Source organism: Alternaria incomplexa, assembly GCF_024043165.1.
Source record: "Alternaria incomplexa strain BMP 0042 chromosome Unknown scaffold_5, whole genome shotgun sequence".
Taxonomy (NCBI): domain Eukaryota; kingdom Fungi; phylum Ascomycota; class Dothideomycetes; order Pleosporales; family Pleosporaceae; genus Alternaria; species Alternaria incomplexa.
Genome location: NW_026249854.1, coordinates 1,196,181 through 1,215,020, shown reverse-complemented (window position 1 = coordinate 1,215,020; position 18,840 = coordinate 1,196,181). Strand labels below are relative to the sequence as shown.

At 52.2% G+C, this 18,840-nt stretch overlaps 5 protein-coding genes across 5 annotated transcripts; 3 read left to right on the top strand and 2 right to left on the bottom strand.

Annotated features, from left to right (window-relative positions):
* Window positions 1–205: 205 nt before the first annotated feature.
* J4E90_004332 (uncharacterized protein) lies at window positions 206–2,080 on the bottom strand (the record flags this gene model as incomplete). Its single annotated transcript, XM_051433897.1, has 3 exons — window positions 206–927; window positions 1,012–1,884; window positions 1,945–2,080. 3 exons carry the CDS (start codon window positions 2,078–2,080, stop codon window positions 206–208), a joined length of 1,731 nt encoding a protein of 576 aa, XP_051292415.1.
* Window positions 2,081–2,867: 787 nt separating this feature from the next.
* J4E90_004331 (uncharacterized protein) lies at window positions 2,868–8,525 on the top strand (the record flags this gene model as incomplete). Its single annotated transcript, XM_051433896.1, has 3 exons — window positions 2,868–3,029; window positions 3,084–3,203; window positions 3,288–8,525. 3 exons carry the CDS (start codon window positions 2,868–2,870, stop codon window positions 8,523–8,525), a joined length of 5,520 nt encoding a protein of 1,839 aa, XP_051292414.1.
* Window positions 8,526–8,694: 169 nt separating this feature from the next.
* Window positions 8,695–9,537, top strand: J4E90_004330 (uncharacterized protein; the record flags this gene model as incomplete). The annotated part of the gene is given in 2 exon segments (XM_051433895.1): window positions 8,695–8,700; window positions 8,713–9,537. 2 exon segments carry the CDS (start codon window positions 8,695–8,697, stop codon window positions 9,535–9,537), a joined length of 831 nt encoding a protein of 276 aa, XP_051292413.1.
* Window positions 9,538–12,352: 2,815 nt separating this feature from the next.
* On the bottom strand, window positions 12,353–14,167 carry J4E90_004329 (uncharacterized protein; the record flags this gene model as incomplete). Its single annotated transcript, XM_051433894.1, has 7 exons — window positions 12,353–12,388; window positions 12,441–12,591; window positions 12,645–13,066; window positions 13,114–13,346; window positions 13,407–13,538; window positions 13,591–13,880; window positions 13,932–14,167. 7 exons carry the CDS (start codon window positions 14,165–14,167, stop codon window positions 12,353–12,355), a joined length of 1,500 nt encoding a protein of 499 aa, XP_051292412.1.
* A 3,238-nt stretch (window positions 14,168–17,405) lies between these two features.
* On the top strand, window positions 17,406–18,218 carry J4E90_004328 (uncharacterized protein; the record flags this gene model as incomplete). Its single annotated transcript, XM_051433893.1, has 2 exons — window positions 17,406–17,600; window positions 17,652–18,218. 2 exons carry the CDS (start codon window positions 17,406–17,408, stop codon window positions 18,216–18,218), a joined length of 762 nt encoding a protein of 253 aa, XP_051292411.1.
* Between the last annotated feature and the right edge of the window lie 622 nt (window positions 18,219–18,840).

Below are 18,840 nucleotides of genomic sequence, written 5' to 3'. Positions count from 1 at the left end.
AACTAATATAAGAGAGTTCTAATACTTATTAAGTTTATGTTAAACGTGTTCTATCGGCAGCTTATTTCGCTACCTTATTGTACTTATGATTTTCAAAATAGAGATGGTCATGCCTTTCGAGTGATGTATCTTACCAAACACGATGTTGAATCTCGTTCCACCCTGTATGTGCCGTGCCGAAGCACTTCTTATGCCTTGTAGAGATTCACTCTTCCGGCTCTACGTTCTCATCCACACCGTACTCCTCGACGATCCAAGCACAGTACTTCTCCCACTTGCTCACCCACTCCTTCAATCTTTGTGCCCGTAATCCTTTCCCAAACATTCCATCCTTGACATCCTGTGTCCACTCTTTCGCACTATAATCATCCAGACTAGCCCAACGCACACTGTTCTCCGCCAATGAGCCCAGGCCTTCAAGACCAAGATTTTCCCATCCTTGAAGCGCTTGCCAAAAGTCGTGCGACATGCCGGATACACCTTGACCAAGGATGGTGGGATCATCGTTGCAAAGCGAGCAAGGAACTCCACGGGCAAGCAGCGCTGGCAGAGGATGCGACATGATGCTCGAGCAAAGTCGTAGCACTTCATTGGATACTGGGCAGCTCTCCACTAGGATTCTCTTCTCCTTGACCATGTCGATAAGGAGTGGATGCTTGTAAAGGCTGAACCCGTGTCCTATGCGCCTCGTACCCAAGATAATAGAGTCAAAGAGATTCTCGTCAGTTGAGTCGCCGTCGCCAAGCGTTTCCCCGGCATGGAAGAAGAAAGGTATGTCGACTCCCTCTTGAGCGCAGGCCTTGCGAAACCAGAAGAGCTCGGGCGCAAGGTCTGAAAGCGGGCGGCCGAGGTCTTCCTGGCCTACGAGGTCGTAACCTGCGATAATCTCGGGGAATTCGATCTTCATCTCGATGCATTGCTTCATGCCTGGCTGATTGTTAGCACGGCAATACAAAAGCTCTCAGACGCGTTGATATTGAATGAGATGTGTGCGAGCGGTAAGCAACTTACTCTCGATCACCTGCTTCTTTCCGAACTGTCTAATGGTCGTCCAGATCATTCTTGCGCCCCAGAAGTCTTTCCCTTCCTCACTCGCCTTAAACTTCTCAATCTCGTCCGCCAGATGTTCAAGCAAATTGAAGTGGTCCGAGTCCCAGATCTCCTTCTTGCTGCTGCGGTAGGGCGTATAGAACGCTGCACGCAAGTCAACGTAGTATACGCCATCGTCGACCAGAGCCTTGCACATCCTGCGTACGAACTTGCGGAAGATAGGCTCGTAGTAGATGAGAGAGCCGAGAATAGGAAAGCATGATATGAACTTGCGCCATACTTCGTTGGGACCTTCGTGATGAGAGAGGTGCTCTGAATGGGTAATAGTGACGCGGGAGCGAATCCATTCAACGAAGGCCTTCTTGCCACCATTCGGAAAGGTATCCGCGGCTTGATTTACAGGCACCGGGGTGTTCGCAGTGTAGCCGTCGCTCCATATTGAAGCGTCATCGTTCGCGTCCTTGGAGTAGGTGAAGGAGAAGCCGGTTTTGCGCCTGGTCTTGTCGTCGGTGATGGGACTATCAGCAATAACGCAGACACCCTCAGTGTTGAAAGCTTCTTCAAGCGCCCAGTCAAGGTCCACCATGGCTTCCAAGTGACAGTGCAAGAGTGCGCCTTTCGGCATTCGCTTGACTATCTGCCACAGCTTGCTCTTCTCCATGCGCTCCTTGGCAAGTGAGAACATCATGCCTGGAAAGACATCGACATGTTCGGTTAGTAAGCTGTCTTCGTATTCCTTTGTCCAGAGGGTCTGTTGCTCCTCAAATCGAATCTGGGAGACGATGGCGCATGCTTCTTGCGCCATGGGCGAGAGATTCTGGCGGAAAAGATAGTCTGCAGGCTGTTAGGCCACTGCACAAGCTGTAGAGTAACGAACAACTTTGGTTCACGAACCGCTTCGTTGTCTCTTCTCTTGCTGTACCAAAGCGTCTCGGCCCTGTAGGTACTGTTGGATGAATGGGTCGCTTAGGTTCGGGACACCTTCGGCCTGCGCCCACTCTTCGTCGTTCGCAGCATCGTTCGTAGTCATGATAGCGACTGTGTCTGCGGCTCAGAATAAGGAATGTTTGGTGAAGGAAATGTTGTTCACAATTTGTTGTAAGAGTGTCAGACGCCGCCCTATCGGTGACTTCCGCGAGTTCCTTCCTGAATGGAGCTAGTGACTGCTGACGTAACAGGGTCTAACTCGTGCCAAGAGCGGCGAGATACGGAAGCCTGCACAGATTACATGTACCAGCAGGGCACGCGGGAACACAGGGAATGGTGTGTTTCACTCTTCGAATGTGAAGTCTAAGCCGCACCGCAATCGCCACTATTGTCCCATTCACAGCACGCGCTCTTGACGCGTTGGGGCTTTGCTTATCGATTGCCTAGCGCGCGGTGGTGCATGCGCGGGGCGGTAGCGGGTGATGGCAGCTGCACGGTCGCCTGCGATGGCATAACACATCATCTGCGCTCCATAGCACCGCAACCTCGACGCTAGACGGCGGAACCTCGCCCTGTGATCACCCACGTCTTTTATTGCCACGCGGACCGGCACCCTCACTAATTCCGTTGCTGATGCCCCTACAGTTCTGCTTTTTCTAGATCCGGGACCGTCCATACTTCACATCCGCGGCTGGTGAAGCAACAAGACTTGGCAGGCACCACTGTGCATCGCCATACCGATAGGACGACTTTCACACTTCGCAGTTGTGATACGCGCCACTAACCCGCACGCTCCGCTATCCATGGAGCCTCTTCTCTCCCGTCGATAGGCGTTCGACCAGCCTGCCACCAGCGCGTCCCCCAACCCGGTCGCCAGCCTCTCCACCGCCATGGCTTTCTTCTCTACGCTCTCGAGCTCCATCGGCCGGAAGCTGCTCCTCTACGGGTTGCGCCACATCGACATACTGGACAAAGACCCTGCCGACTTCGTGAGCGTCGATGTCGGGAGGCGCACTACACTCGAGGTTCGGGACGTTGGGTTGCACGTCAAGGTACGTCCCGGAGATGTCCATCACTGTGCGCCTAGCACTGACACCATGTTCTAGAAACTCCTAGCACTACTACACCTCACGCTCCCTCCCGAGATCCAGCTGTTGAAAGCGCAGGCCTCGCTCCTCCGGGTTACCTTCGTCCTCGAATTCGGCGTCCCCCAGATATTGATAGAGGTACATGGCATACGGGTAGAAGCTCGGTTGACCGAGCATGTCGAAGGTGCTCCCTCTTCAAATACTTGCCGACAGCACACCCAGAAACGATCCTCGCCACCTCCAACGGCCGCTTCGCCTTCCGCTCCACCCAACAACCAGTACAACGATGGTTCAGACAATGACGATGATGATGACGACTACGTGCCCACCGTAGACGAGCTGGCCAAGTCATTCATAAAGACGGAGCCTCTGGAAGAAATTCGCGAGCTGCAGCATGAGCTCGAGTCTCAACCTACGTATATGCACGAGTCGGTCGCATCGAGCGACGATGGCGAAGAGGCTTCTGCTGGTATTGGAGCGCCTCTGACGATCCCAACATATCTTCGCAATATGTTGAACACCGCTTTAGATCGTCTAAGCATAGTTGTCAACAACATCGATATAGATGTGGAGGATCACTTCCCTAACGATGCCATGGACTCGTCAAAGTCAAGCGAGACTTCACCTTCTTCTCTGAGCTTTCACATCGAGAGTATAGCGATTGACTCGACCACTGCCAAAGATGTTCGCATTGAGGCTGAGTCCACAACGTTGCCTCCCGCCACCTCGAAGCTAGGTAAGCGGAGGATGCGGGTGGAAAACATTTGCGGGCGCCTTGTGTCCGATGTCAAAAATTTCGTATCTCATTCGCAGTTCTCGCAGCCGTCATCTCCGCCTACTTCGCGATCTCAGGCGTCAAGCAGCCATGAAACCAGCAGCGAATCTGCGACGAGTCAAGTTCAAGACCAGCCTGTTGAGTCCAGGCAATTTTTCCAAGAGGAAGTGAGAAGCTCGACAACATTCCGGGGCGATGAAGAGGCGTCATCCAGTCAGATCGTTTCGCCAACAGAAGCCCAAAGTGCCGTCTCTCACGGAGAAGCTACCTCCCCCAAGCGTTCTTTATCCCAAGACCAAGCACAGCTAGCGCCGTCGCCACAAACAACAGACGATGATCGTTTTGCAGACGCTACTTCCGATGACGGTGTGTATGATGAACAACTGCAGCCTTCACTCGGCCAGTCTCAGCAACATTATGCATTGCCTGATCTTGGCGAGGGTAGTTCATCGTATGACGACGAGGGCTTGCTCAACTTCGCGATGCAGAATGACATGCTCAATTCACAACTTGAGAATATATCAGCGATGGAACAGTCATCAGACGCGGCGACGTGGGGGCTAGACGGTGCAACTTCAAGCCGACATACTCACATCTCCGAAACCGCTAACGATGCATCCGTGTCAGACTTGCCTACTGTGTCTGCTCTGGGTCGCTCCTTTCCAGTCCCGAATGTGATCGACTCACCGTCTCAATCGGGCCATATCCAGGCACCCCACATCAGTACTGACAATTTAGCTGCAGCACATGAGCGAACAACGGATGATACTCAGGAGCTTTCCGACGACGTGCACCAGCATCTTGATCCATCGCCTTCACCAGATGAAGACATGGCCCAGTCACGGTTTTTCACGCACGATGAGGCTGAAAGTATGTACATGAGTGCAGTGAGTGCGACGCAGGCTAGTTCCGCTCATGCTGGGCACGTTCCCGGAGGCTGGGACTCTTCGTCAGACTCAAGTAAAGAATCTAGTTCCGATAGGTCGGAACCGATACCAGAGGATATGATCTCCGGTAGCATTTTAGCGCCATTGCCAGAAGCAGACGATGGATGCGAGACTCCACGTCCGGGGAGCCGCCAGAGCTCGGTCTTGCCGCCAAGACCCGAACTTACACAAACCCCCACGCCTGACGCGCCCGGTCCGCGAAAACATGCCAAACGGTTTCTCACTATAGATGAGATTACTGTGTGGTTCCCCATGGCCCTCGGTGATAAAGAGCGTAATGATGCAACAAGCGAGCAAGTCGATGATGCGGCAGGCATGGAGTTTAGTCCTTCCAATTTGGGTGAAGATTCTATTTTCACGGAGATGCCAGGATCGTTCTCCAATTATGCACATTCTTCTTCACACCGTCGAAAGCCCTCCCTGGAAGCATCGTCTCGCGGACGACCTACTCCCGCATCCCTACAAACATCTCGGCCACCAGCGCAGCCCACGACAACAGGCGTGGCTTCGATCATTGTCGATGTCGGCTCCGTAGTCGGTCATATGGACATATCCACTGGCCGCATCATGGCCGCTATGTTTGCTCGGGCAACACAGACTCTGACGGGGGAACAGTCCTCAAGCGAAGGAACTGTGAAATCGAAGCCCACGGAAACTTTGGAATCATCTCCCATGAGTCTTGAAGTTTCCGTGCAGAGCATTGCTCTATCGTGGCTGGAGCACGTGTTGGCGGAATCTACGCAGGAAGGGCCGCTTTCAGAGCACCAACTGGAACTTCAACCTTCGGACGCAATATTGAGAGCCAATTTCTCGGCTATACACCTCACCAGTGGCAAGTCTTCCGGTATTTTGCGAACTCAACTTCATATTGGCAAGTTCAAATTAGCATCTTTGGATCAAGACATCATTTCCTTCCACAGCTCACGGCCGAAATCCAGACGGTCGGCCAATGTCCCGCTAGAACAACCCAATCACGATATAGAACTGAAGTACGAGCAGGGGCAAGACGATCGTATCACCATCGTCACCCGTCCCCTCAACATCTTGTTTGACATCCAGAAACTGGACGACGCGTTGGGCTCCTTTGGTGGGTTCAGCGGCATATTAGAGTTGAGCAACTCCATCAACTCTAGTAGCGCAGTCGCAAGTCCTGTCATATCGCCAGCCCGCTCTCGGCCTCGCGGTGTACATTTTGGTGATGGTCTACCTCCCCCTGTCAAAGAATCACCACCCACGAAGTCTCCGAAGATCGACGTAAAACTCGGTGAGGTATCTTTGGGCCTCAGGGGGAAGTCATGTTCCATGCAACTTCACACGACAACGGTGCGCATTGCTGTACGGCAAAGCAATGTGCGCCTCAAAGTTTCTGAGACACAGCTGACTGGCCCTTACACGGAGATCGCCCCCAAGACTGCACCTTTTTTTGGAGAAATGAAAGGCACTGAAATCAACTTTCTCTTCGCTCCTGGCGAGCAGGATCTCACTAGGCTAATATCCTTAATCACGCCATCAAAGAACCCGTACGAAAACAACGACGACATTCTCATCGAAACCCTGCTGCGTCAGCGAAAGAAAGGTTCCGTACTCCGAGTTGAAATCGCTGAAATCGGTGTTCATGTTTCAGATCTTGAACACATGAAAGCCTTTGAGGCTCTGGGGATAGAGCTGGCTCGATTATCCAAGGTCACCAAATACTTGCCAGATGATGATCGACCTGGCCTTCTAAGCCTCGCATCTGTGAAACGGCTGGATGCTCGCGTTACTATGAATGAGAAACTTGGAGATGTCTCAGTCATCTTGCAGGAATCCGCATTAGCACACGTCGGAGTTCCTGCTTTGCTTGCTGTCGAAGTAAGCAAAGCGACTGTTCGGCGCAACGAAGAAGTATTGGTCCATGAAGTTGTGGAGCTAGACCCATCGGAAGAACTACCCGTCATCATGCTGAGGATGGTGGGCGATGAGATGGAACCCATGGTGAAAGTCAAGCTGTTCAACCTATGCGTTGAATACCGAGTCAGCACGATTATGGCAGCGCTGGGGATTGCTGAGGATGGCACGGTAGACGATCTGGCTATAGGTCTGGCCTCGAGTGTCGCAACCGTCACAGGCGCATCCTCTCCTAAGACCATCAGCCGACAATCTTCCCAGGCGAGTTCGCCAGTCACAGCAGTCTCTCAGCCGCTTCAGGTCGATCTTTTACTGAGGGATTGCGCAATTGGTCTCAATCCCCGGAAATCACTGTCGAAGGGTCTCTTCGTCCTCACGGAAGCGCATGTCACGGGTAAGCAAGCAAGAAACGACTACTCTGTCACGGTCGACCTCCGCAAGGCTTCGATGCATGCTATAGATGACATAGCGCGCCTAGAAGAAGACCACGGACCTGTCTCGACCATACCCACTGCCAACGGCCAATTAAATGGGCTGAAAAACTTGGGCTATGTGTCTTTGAGTTCGATTTCGGCCGCAAAGATATTAGTCAATATTGGAGGTGATGGACAGGAACACCCACAGCTAGTGGACGTGGAGTTCAAAAATGAGCTGTTTGTTATTGAGTCATGCGCAGATTCTACACAGACGCTTATGACAATTCTGAGCGGTCTACAGCCCCCAACGCCACCATCAACCGCAGAGCGATATCGTACGACGGTACCGCTACAGCAAATGATCGAGTCATTCACTGGCGATGAACTGTTGCAAGATGAAGAAGCCGATGCCGATGACTTCATGAGCAATGCTGACTTGATGGAGGATGATCTGTCAAAGAGTCCTACTTTCGTTGGGGGACTCTACAATTCACAACCCTTACCGACTGATGAGGAAATGGGTGACAGCCTTTTGGCTGAAGAAGATCTCGGCGCTTTGCCCACACCGCCTATAACTCGCCAACGTGGCGATCGAGCTCTCCTTGAGAGCTTCCAGGAGAAGCACGAAGTCACTCAAGGAGAAGAAGCGTTTGATTTTGACGACGACTACTTCGGAGAGTCAAATATCGAACCAAAGGGTAAAGCCCGTAAATGGGATTCGACAAAGAACCAATATCATCCATCCAATGAGTTCAAGGTTATAGGCGCTCCACTAAAGGTACGCGTCCGCGACGTCAACGTCATCTGGAACTTATACGACGGCTATGACTGGCCTCAAACACGGAGCGTTATCAGCAAAGCTGTGGATGACGTTGAGGCTCGCGCCGAGGAGCGAAGGCATAAGGGACGAGAAGAAGATGACGACGATGACTTCGTTGAGCAAGACTTCCTCTTCAATTCGGTTTGGATTGGTGTTCCTGTGAAGGACGAGAAAGGAGCTCTAGCCCGACGTATCAACCATGATATTGACGATCTTGCCAGCGAGACGGGCAGTTACGCGACGTCGACAGCGACACGCTCGACTGGGGCTACTCTACGGCCTCGAAGTACTACCAAATACAGGCGTCGTCTCAAGCTCGAGCGTAGTAAACACAAAAAGATTGCATTCTCCCTCAGCGGGGTCGCGGTTGATCTTGTCGTCTTTCCGCCGGATACAGGCGAGACGGTCAATTCCGTTAATGTCCGCGTACGAGATCTAGAGGTTTTCGATCACATGCCTAGCTCTACCTGGAGGAAATTTGTCACGTGCGCAATCGATCCAGCGAAGAGAGAGCTCATTCGTCCGATGATAAATCTTGAACTCAACACGGTCAAGCCGATCACTGATCTAGCGGCTTCGGAGCTCGTCATTAAAGTAAGTCTTGATGCATGTTGAACATCCCAGTTCTTGCTAATTTGATCATCAGGTGTCTATCCTTCCACTCCGCTTGCATATCGATCAGGATGCTTTGGACTTCATTACGCGTTTCTTTGAGTTCAAAGATGACTCCGCACCCGCTAGCAGCCCGGCTGGTGACCAGCCTTTCATTCAGCGGTTGGAAGTGATGGCAGTCAAGCTGAAGTTGGACTACAAGCCAAAGCGCGTGGACTATCGCGGCCTCCGGTCCGGCCACACAACGGAGTTCATGAATTTTCTCGTCCTCGACGGCTCAGACATCACCTTACGCCACGCAATTCTATACGGAATTACATCGTTCGACAAACTTCACAAGACTCTCAATGACGTGTGGTCACCGGATGTCAAGAACAATCAGTTACCAGGCGTACTATCGGGGCTCGCAGGCCTGCGACCTATTGTGAATGTCGGTTCCGGCCTCAAAGACCTCGTCTACGTTCCAATGCGCGAGTACAAGAAAGACGGTCGAATCGTACGCAGTCTGGGGAAGGGTGTACAAGCATTCGCTATGAACACAACGTCAGGGGCAGCACGTTTGGGTGCGAAGATGGCGATCGGCGCGCAAACTGTGCTGGAAGGCACTGAGGAGTTTCTTAACCCACAGACTGACTCATCGAGCCGCCATCAATCTCTCGACTGGGATGGAGAAGATCCTAGTTCCGATACAGAAGAGCCACGCGCCGTATCGAACTACGCCAACCAGCCGATCGGTGTGGGCGCTGGTCTTCGCAGCGCGGTCAGACACTTCGAACGCGACTGGAACACTGCTCGTGACGCGGTGATCGCGATTCCTGCAAACGTCATGGAAGAGGGTAGCGGTACGGGTGTCGCAAGGGCCTTGCGTCGATATGGACCGACTGTAATCTTGCGACCTGCGCTCGGTACCACGAAACTGGTGAGCAATACGTTACTAGGCGTAGGCAACGCGCTTGATCCCGAATCGAGGCGTAAGATTGAAGACGTAAGTGATGCTACTATACTAGTGATGTGAACAGAACTAACATTTGTGCAGAAATACAAATCTTACTAGCGACCAGTCTTCGTTAACACGAGTATGAAGCCAAGTAGCAGGCCATCTCTGCTGTAGGCTGTTTGTTCTCGATCTAGTGTTTCTCTTCACTTTTCTTCAGAGCGTTTGCATAGCGACGGACGGAGTTTGGGTGGTGAAGGCGTCGCATTTCCAGCCTTTTGCTATGCCGTCGGCATTGGGCAGGCGTTGTCACACATTTTGACATTTTGATCTTTCGCTGAATACCACTTCATTTCCTTTAAAGTGTATATAATACTAGATTACAAGCCGCAGAACGTGCTTTGTGTACAACACTGTCGCCCGCTCCTGTACATGCTTTCCAAGGCTCCCATTCTGATTTTGTCTTTCCCGTTAATCATGAGCCTTCCGGACCCATAACTCCGTCCTTCTGGTATCAAGGGCGTGATTATACCCTTGGTAGGTGAGTACCTAACGATGCACCTCTGCTACCGAACTAACAGCGCCATCCCCGGACTAGCCTGTCCCAAAGCCTGTTCCCCGTCCCATTGCGCACGCCGCCTCGTCTCTACCTCACGGGCGGCACGTCGGTCTCGAAGAGGCAGGGTATCGATTCGGTCGTCTTCGCAGCTACGACGTGTCATCTCGCAGAACTTTTCGTTTTCGGGTGAATCCATATTGATCAAAAAGTCGACCTTGCGACGGGAGATGTTGAGGCTCATGGTGACGTTTCTGGTACTTGATCTGAACCTGGTCAGCTGCTGTCGAAGCTCCCGAGCGCGGAGACGCCTCACATACGTGAGAAGTTACAGTGAAACGTGGGTGATTTAGCTCAAAGTAATGTTTGGTCTTGTGTTACCCCGGTTTGATATTGTGGTTTATTGGGATGATGGTGAAAGCCTCTAGATGTTTCGGTGGGTGAAGAAACTCCGCTCAGGTAGTTCTATTGCAAATCTGGTCGTGGGAAGATTCGTGTGCCGTTTGACGTGAAGAAATAAGGACACACAGGATTTATGTGGAGGGGCGGCTGAGGCCGCCCCTCAAACTTGACCGCAGTCAAGGTGCATGAACTGGGCCACGTTTGTGTGACCGGCACCATAAATGCATGGGCTGAGCTCATGCGAGCTTCAACTTGCTCCCCGACACATCTGTCGAACCGGTCAAGGCTCAAGCATAGCCACAATATCATGGCCCCGTCTACCTCGCCTCTTGGTATCGATCTCGCAGACGTCAGAAATGGCTATCCATCGCTAGCCAAATGGATCGCTCGAGATCCTGACGATGAGCCGCTTGTGTTTCGCAAATTCGGGGTACTTGCAGCGCGCAACATATCGTCGCTGCAATGTCAGATGGTAACACTCGGAGATGAGATCGAAGGTCTAGAATCTGAGATCAGGCAATCAGCCGATCTGGACACCCGCCGGTCGCTTCAGCGGTGGGAAGTTTTGTGCGAAAGGGCGATACCCGGTTCTAACAGCCTCGAATTGCAGCTTCAAGTCAAGCTTAAAGAATTGAAGGGGTTATTGAAAGAATACTGTTAGTCGCTTCATCACATCTTAGGCTTCATGCTGATTCATTGGCCAGACGAAGCGCTGACCTTGCGCGCTCAAGTCGCCCAACTCAGTAAACCCAGTCAACGAATCTTGACCACCGATACGGACTATCTTAACGGAACCGCGATTCGAAATATGCCGGCCTCCTCGAAGAAGCTGATATTTGGTCGCGCGAGCAAGTTTCTGGAAGATACACAAGACCTGGTGGCCCTTCAAAAGCCCTCCAACCAAGATTACCTATCTCGTTCGCTGAGGAACCACTGGCTCTTCACCAAACATTCACCACGCGAGGAACTCGACAGATCAAACAGATATAATGACACACTCGTCGCACAGGTCGTGGCTGCGATAAGCATGGTGCTCGCTGCACTTTTGCTAGTCGGCGCGATTGTTAGTCTCTACTTTTTGAGCAACCCAAACGCAAAGCTGGGGCTCATAGCCGTATACACATTGCTATTTGCACTGAGTGTGAGGCTTTGCACGAACGCAGGACGAGCCGAAGTCTTCGCTGCAACTGCTGCGTATGCTGCTGTATTAGTAGGTTCGTTCCGCCCTATACGAGACCTTGTGGCCTCTGCTAAATTTACGCAAAGTGTTTGTGAGCGGTGATTTCGGTGGCAGCAATAGTGAATGTTTCATACAGCTCGAAGGAGGACTCTGGAAGACTGTGAGCTGTCCCTAGGAGGTGAAGCCGGCTATAGGGAGCGAGCTGAACACCACTTAGCCTATATGCTCTATTGAAATGCGAGCTGTGTGCTTTGACGTGTTCAGCGTCCAGTAAGACCCTGGATTTCAAATTGAAATCTGACAGGCGTGCACGTGCCAAGACGCAAAAATTGTGCCACCAACATACCCAGACGTGCCAGATAAGAAGCGCGTTCGCACATTTCGCCATCTAACGCCTTCATGACGATTGTTTCGGCAGCGCATAAAATCGCGTCAAGAAGAGCGAGTGACGCGTACTTGAATACTTAGAAGAACATGATTACTGATCCCGAGGCTGTCCAAACACCATATAACAGCAGCCTGGTTATGCACGCACGATGTGTACAGCTACCCGGTCCAAGATCTTTTCACGTTCACGTTGCACATATCTATCCTCGAGAAAAATTATCCAAGGTAGTGAACAACGGGGCATGAGTTCATTAATATCGAGATGCTTTCTAAAGCCGGAGAAGAATCCGTGAGAAGAAGACGATCGTCGGGTGTGGCATCTCGAATTCGTACAGAACCATCAATGCTTTGATGATCCGGTTGATGCAGCTCTAGTAAGTATACCTGAAGCCCTTCTGGTCGCCATCCTGTGCGTACGTTAATATGTTGCCACTTGAGTACAAGGTTGAGAAGACATACATCATTGTACTCCAGTTCGAGCTCACCACGATCCGCACGCTTGTTCAAGCTCCAGGATCTCAGTGTTATGAGGATGACAATGACGATTGTGAGCAGGCAGCACGCAATGCAGGCGTACAGTCCTGGCTCGTATCCGGGCTTGTCTTGTTCCCTACTCGGCATTAGAATGGCACGGTCGATGGAATGCAGTTTGCAGATACATACCTGAAAACGAGACCTCCAGCGATACCACCAACACCACCCATGCCGACCAAGATGGCAGAACAGAACGCGCGCTTCCACTGGCCTCTGATATTGTTCGCCTGGTATGACATCGTCGCGGGGATGTTGCTATTTGCGCCAGCGGTGGTCAAGAAGACGCCGAAGTACCTGACGTTCGGATTGGAATGGAAACCCATGATGGGCAGACCGACAAGGCAGAGAACCATATTGAACAGAATGATGGGTCCGCGAAGGTGGTATTTGTCTCCAAGCCAGCCGGTGGTGTACATGACGATGGCAGCAAAAGCGTAAGGAGGAGCAACGAGGCACTGGGCAGCGCCGGTGCTGAAACCCATGTTCAATGTTAGGATGATGGGCAGGAAGTATGCCAGTGCGTATGTGACTGTGGTGGTGTTGAAGAATATCTATACCCGTCAGCGAATGGGGGATCATTGGAAATCTTGGGGCGTACCAGAGCGAAACCCCAGATTTTGATGTCAGCACCACCCTTGAAGAACTTGGCCATGGACCATGGCTCTGGCCTAGCATCACCACGATCCCTGTTGACGCGGTCGATGATGAACATGGCTTCACGCTCAGTCAGGAAGTTCCACGACTTATGCGCCTTGTCCGGGAAATCAACCAGAGCCCAGTAACCGACGATACCAAGGAAGCATGTGAGCGCGCCTTCGATGATGAAGATCCCTAATTGGAAGATGCAACGTCAGCAGAGTCGCATCAAGGCGTAACCGGGCGATGACTTACAGCGCCAACCGTTCAGGCCCTGCTGTCCCTTCAGTTGCATCAAGCCGTAAGCGAGGATACCGGCGCAGGCAGATGCCAAACTTCCAAGGATGTAGAAGCATGAGTATCGCTTTCCAATATCAAATCGGGTATCTGAGAGGGGTCTTAGCAAATTGCGGCGATCCAAGGGCCGGCATGCGCTTACACCAGGTGGACAGCAAGTAGACACAGCTCGGGAAAAAGCCAGCTTCTAGGACTCCCAGGATGACTCGTAGCGCGGACATGGTACCGTAACTATCGGCAAAGCCCATGCCAATCATGACACCGCCCCACAGCACAACGATAGCCGATAGGAAATTGCGAGGTCCGAGATAACGACAGATGACGGTTGCCGGGGGTTGGAAGACGATGTAGGACGCGAAGAATACGATGGTGACGATGGAGTAGCGTGAAATTGAGCCCTCTAGGAGACCGAGTTTGAGGTCAACGGTCATGCTACTTGCCGTTAGTCTTGAGGACGCGCGAATTCACGTGTCGTTCACGAACCCAGCTATGGCAGCGGCACTAAGGTTGGTGCGGTCCATCAGACTGATGCAGTAGAGCACTCCCACGGTTACGACGAGGCGTCGGTCGATGCGATGAATGATTTTCTTCTGCTCGCGCTCGCTGAACTCGCACTCGTAGCCGGAGCCGTCCTGGGAGCCGTCGACATTCTCCCTAAGAGAGACGGGCCTCTTCTCGAACGCGTCGTCGTCACGCATAACAGCCACTTGGTTGGCCATTGTTGGGGCGCGTAGTGTAGGTGTTGACCTCTAGGGCAGTAGGTGGTGAAGGTGGGTTGTCCGGGTAGGAGCACGGAAGTCGCACACGATAGACGCGTTATATGTCAAAAAGCACCTGCCGTTTGCCTCCCCGCCTGGACGCTGCCAAGTGAAGTGGGCGTGTTGGGAAGGCATCCCGCAGGCAAAGTACCGAGGCTCGGGGATTCACCACTCATTCATCCAGCGTGTGGATACTCATCGAGGACGATACGACGCCATCAGCAGCAAAGCAGTCCACCCGCGGGAAGGAGCGAAAACGCGAAGGCGATGAAAGCTGGGGAGAGGCTTGGCGTGTGGAGACCCCGCATGCTAGCGAAAACCGCCGTGGCTTCCGGATCCACTGACACGCCAGATGACCTGCGAGCGAAGCCTTCCCACCAGCCGGCCGCCCGTTCTTATCGTCCGCCATGGCAAAGCTACTTCTAGGGACGAGAGCTGAAGATTCGGCATGGCCCGGCTGGCGTGCTTTTCTTTGTTCGACCTCACGTTGTGCGACCCAGCTATCAAGCGATCAGCGTCACCACGTTTCAACGACACGCGCGGGGTAAGCGGGCACGTTCCTGATGCTAGAGGAACTCCACATGAACACATTCCACCTTTCAGACTTGCCCCAGGTGGGAGACTGCTCCGAACTGCTTTGCGGCGTGTGTGGTTCGAGCCGCATTGAAGCTTGGGGCATTGGCACTGATATCCCGTTCCAAGCCTCCGGCGCCTTGGCAGGCTGTTGTCGGCGTCATTCTGATCATTCTCGCGATGCTTGACGCTGAGGAAGATTTCCTTTGCAGACGCTTGCGGCACGCCTACCTCCGCGGAAGACCCGGTAGCCAGCGGCTTGGACTGCGGCGCGAATCCAGAGTCTCACATTGTATCAGCTCAGCAGAACTGCTCCAGCTTTTGCAGGGACATCAAATCCGGTACTGTATTACAAAGCCGTGAATGTGTGGGGCTTTGGCGAGGAAACGACGCCGCATGTAATGCTCTACAACCGAAAGCGAAACCTTCAACACATCGACTCGCTAATTGACAGTGCCTCTAGTCTAGACCAATAGGCTCCACCAATCTTGTCCCGAACCTGCCATCATCACAAGCGCTCGCTTGTGACTCCTTCAGTATCCGTCGCTAGGCCCGACAGCAAGGGATGCTGTGCATGTGTCTACGGGTGCACAGCATCACAGACGTGGCATGATTACACCACTCGGTATCTACGCTCTGCACCAGTTCGTTTCACTTTCGTGTCTATGATTAAAGTAAGGGATGTTCTTGTTAATTGTTCGACCTGGATGCTTATTGAAGGTATAAACCCCAATCATGGTTGTAGATTGAGAGGATATGCTACGCACCTAGAAATTCTAGTTTTCCTGTATCTACGACACGCGTTTCTTCCTTTCCATACCGGTTCATCATTCATTGGGAACCAGATCTCATGCACCCATAACCAGGAGTTCGGAACACGGCGATCGTTGCATAGTAACCCGGTGCTTGGGAGCCTAATCGGTAACCTTCCCAAGACTCTGGCTTCCCAGTAAACTCTCCAATCAGCGTTGAGTTCCTACTCAAATGACCGAGGCAATCATGGATTCGACTTTCTAAGCCAACGACACTGAGATCTCAGCTTTGTAGATGCATCCATCAGGCGTGCCGCGACCACAATGTTGTGTGGCTCCTAAGTCCTCAACACCACCACACCTTGGTAACTCGTATGCTGTCTCCAATCGCGGCGCATGCATGAAAAGAACCGAGGCATTTACGATATCACCGCGTGGCATCTCAACACTTCCCGCGAGGCACCTGAACATGAACACAGTTTCAAGGACCGCATTTACACCATCGATATTGGAAGCGCGCGATTCTACCAATGAGCTGGCTTGGAACCAAACAAGTTCCGAGGCAACGCGCCGTCAGATCCAACGGCCAAGGAACGCCATACACATCGACACAAGCCACAAAAGTTGCAGTAGGCAAATAGATAGGCTTGGACATTGGCAAGAAAAAGATTCGGCTTCGCTTCGCATGATGAAGGCGCAAGATCGCTGAAGCAAGCTTTCTTCAGTCTCTTATTACGCGTAACAGCTCTCGCATGTGACGACGTTTGAAGTAAGTAATGCTATGTGGCCATGGCCTCGCTGTTCCTACCATTCTCGACTCAATATGTACCGGTCCCGCAAATTTTGCAACTACGATGAATCAACAATCCCCCAGGCCTCTCGGTGGCTTTGGCATCCATTTCTCTCCGGCAACCGTTCACTCGAAATAGACCGCACAATTTCCTTTCTGATCCTGGTCTTCCAATTACAGGTCAAAACCTGATGAGACAAGTACGGTACACTTGATTTCGCCATTATCTCGCCCTCTACAGCTGAAGGCATCGGGAGGCAATAACGACAGATGCTGCGCACTGCGAACTGGAGGTGAGGTGCTCGAAGTTACTACATGAAGTATGCGGCATGATGAGACCGTAGCTACCCCCGGAAGAGACGCTGCTCGCGATTGATACATTATAGGTCTGCTAATTCTGTTTTCGGTGGTCCTCGGGGCAACACAGTAGCGACGTCTAGTATGTGGTCACTCTCACTTTCCTGGATTCCGCACACTCCTCGCGGAAAATCCATCGCAACGATACCGGGCACATCGTCCACTCGAGGTATTCTATTGTCACATAAGCAGACAGTAAGAGAGGATATGTGTCTGCACAGCCTCTGTTACGGCATCAACAGTCTGTAAGAACCTTGATCATCGATAAAGATAAATCGTAGAATCTTGGCAATTAGAAAGAATAAAGTCGTATGATCAACATTCAGTTGTCGCAGTATTAAGAGCAAATAATGCTGGCAAAATCGGATGAGAAAATCTACGGGCATCAACCATCGAATGCAATCCTGTGCAGCCTTTTGCAGACGGCACATCACTAACCTGAGTATCTGAAAGGAAGTCAAGCGACACATAAGGCGATAGGTGATGCCTGAGCAAATTGGTGATGGCTGCCCATATCGCATGAGGGGATTGGGTCGGGCAAGGCAACTTTAGCCGAAGTCGAGCCGTCCCACTATGACAACATCGTGCCGAACTCCACCTCAGCATCCCAGCTTGCGCTGCCCTACATCCTGTTTACAGCATTCCACAGCATGTCTCCCACGCGCGTTGATCACGTCGCTCATGCGATACCCACTCTCATTAACCGTCTACCTACTTGAACAACACAATGTACGCACTGACGCTAGCCGGCATTCCCATCTCCATTGGCGCCAACGAAGCGGTACACCAACAGCGGCTGCTAGACGAAGAAGCAGAAAGCGATGAGCGCCAAGAAGAGTTCTACCTAGACGTATTCTGTGACGCGAAGAGTCGGAAGAGGGACGAGGTGGACGGCGCTCTCGTAGTACTGAAAGATGGCAAGGTATATGCGACGAATCTACTTGTTTCTTTGGACAGGCTGACCAGTGTGTAGATACGGCTTTGGCCCAAAGATCCGGAAACAGGACTACCAAAGCCCGGTCCGAACGATGAGCAACTACCACATCCATTTACCGGTTTCTATCTACCGTTCCCATCATCAGAACTACCGCATCGCCCAATGCCTGCAGCGCCAGTGCTAGGCCTCGTCAGTACTGTGCCACCTTCACCACCTCCATCGCCCGCTTCATCTGCACCATCCACGCCATCTCCCACGCCCTCCAACAAAGCGCCTTCGAAACCCACGAAGCCCAAACTCAATTGGCTTTATGCCAACAAGACGACGCGCGAATTACGCTATGGACCGCGTGTTGAAGCGAAGAAGCATACAGTCGGGCCTTGGGACTGGACAGAGGATGAGCAGGGGCTCACGTTGGATGGAGAGGAATGCCTTGTTGCCGTGGAAGAGGAGAAGGGGGGATATGGTTGGGCTGTGTACTGGGATCGGGAAGATGATTGTTTGAAGGAGCAAGGGATAGGCAAGGACAAGAGGGTGCTGAGATGTAGCTTGGAAAGGAGACTTGTGGAAGAACAGAGGGTTAAAGGTTTGGATGAGGACTGATGCTACCCAGGTGCTGGTCGGAAACAGGGCGAATAACATTGGTATTCCAATCGTCTACACCAGTATGCTTGATACCACTAGATGGCTGCACAAGTACTATTAACCACCGGTTTTAAGACGACGTTTCGCCGGTATGCAGACGATCTTGGCCACTGCCTTCACTGGAAGCATTGATTCTCATTGCATCGGAGCTGCAGCGTTTTCTTCTAGTACAAATCGGTAGGCGTATGATACAAAGAGCACTACTCACCGCCATATACCTTTATGACGAGACGTGTTGAAACACAAGCGTTGTTGTGTCAGTGAACGCAAACCTCGCGCGCTCTGATTGGACGAGGGCGATCGACGGTGAGCGGGGAAACGCGTGCAGGGATGTGCACGTGTCGGGGCCTCGTTGCCGGGCAGACGCAGGGAAATCAACACAACATCAAATCCACGCCGTGCCTGCATTAGCCACACCGTCCCACGCACCCTCCTATCCCCGCGCACACCAGCACCAAAGAAGCCGAATTCACGCCAGCCTCTTGTCTCTTTCACACTACCGGACGGTCCCGGTGCTTTGCTAATCCCTCTGCGATCAGAACACCATTTGCCCCGCTGCGACTCGCGACTCCGTGGTAGA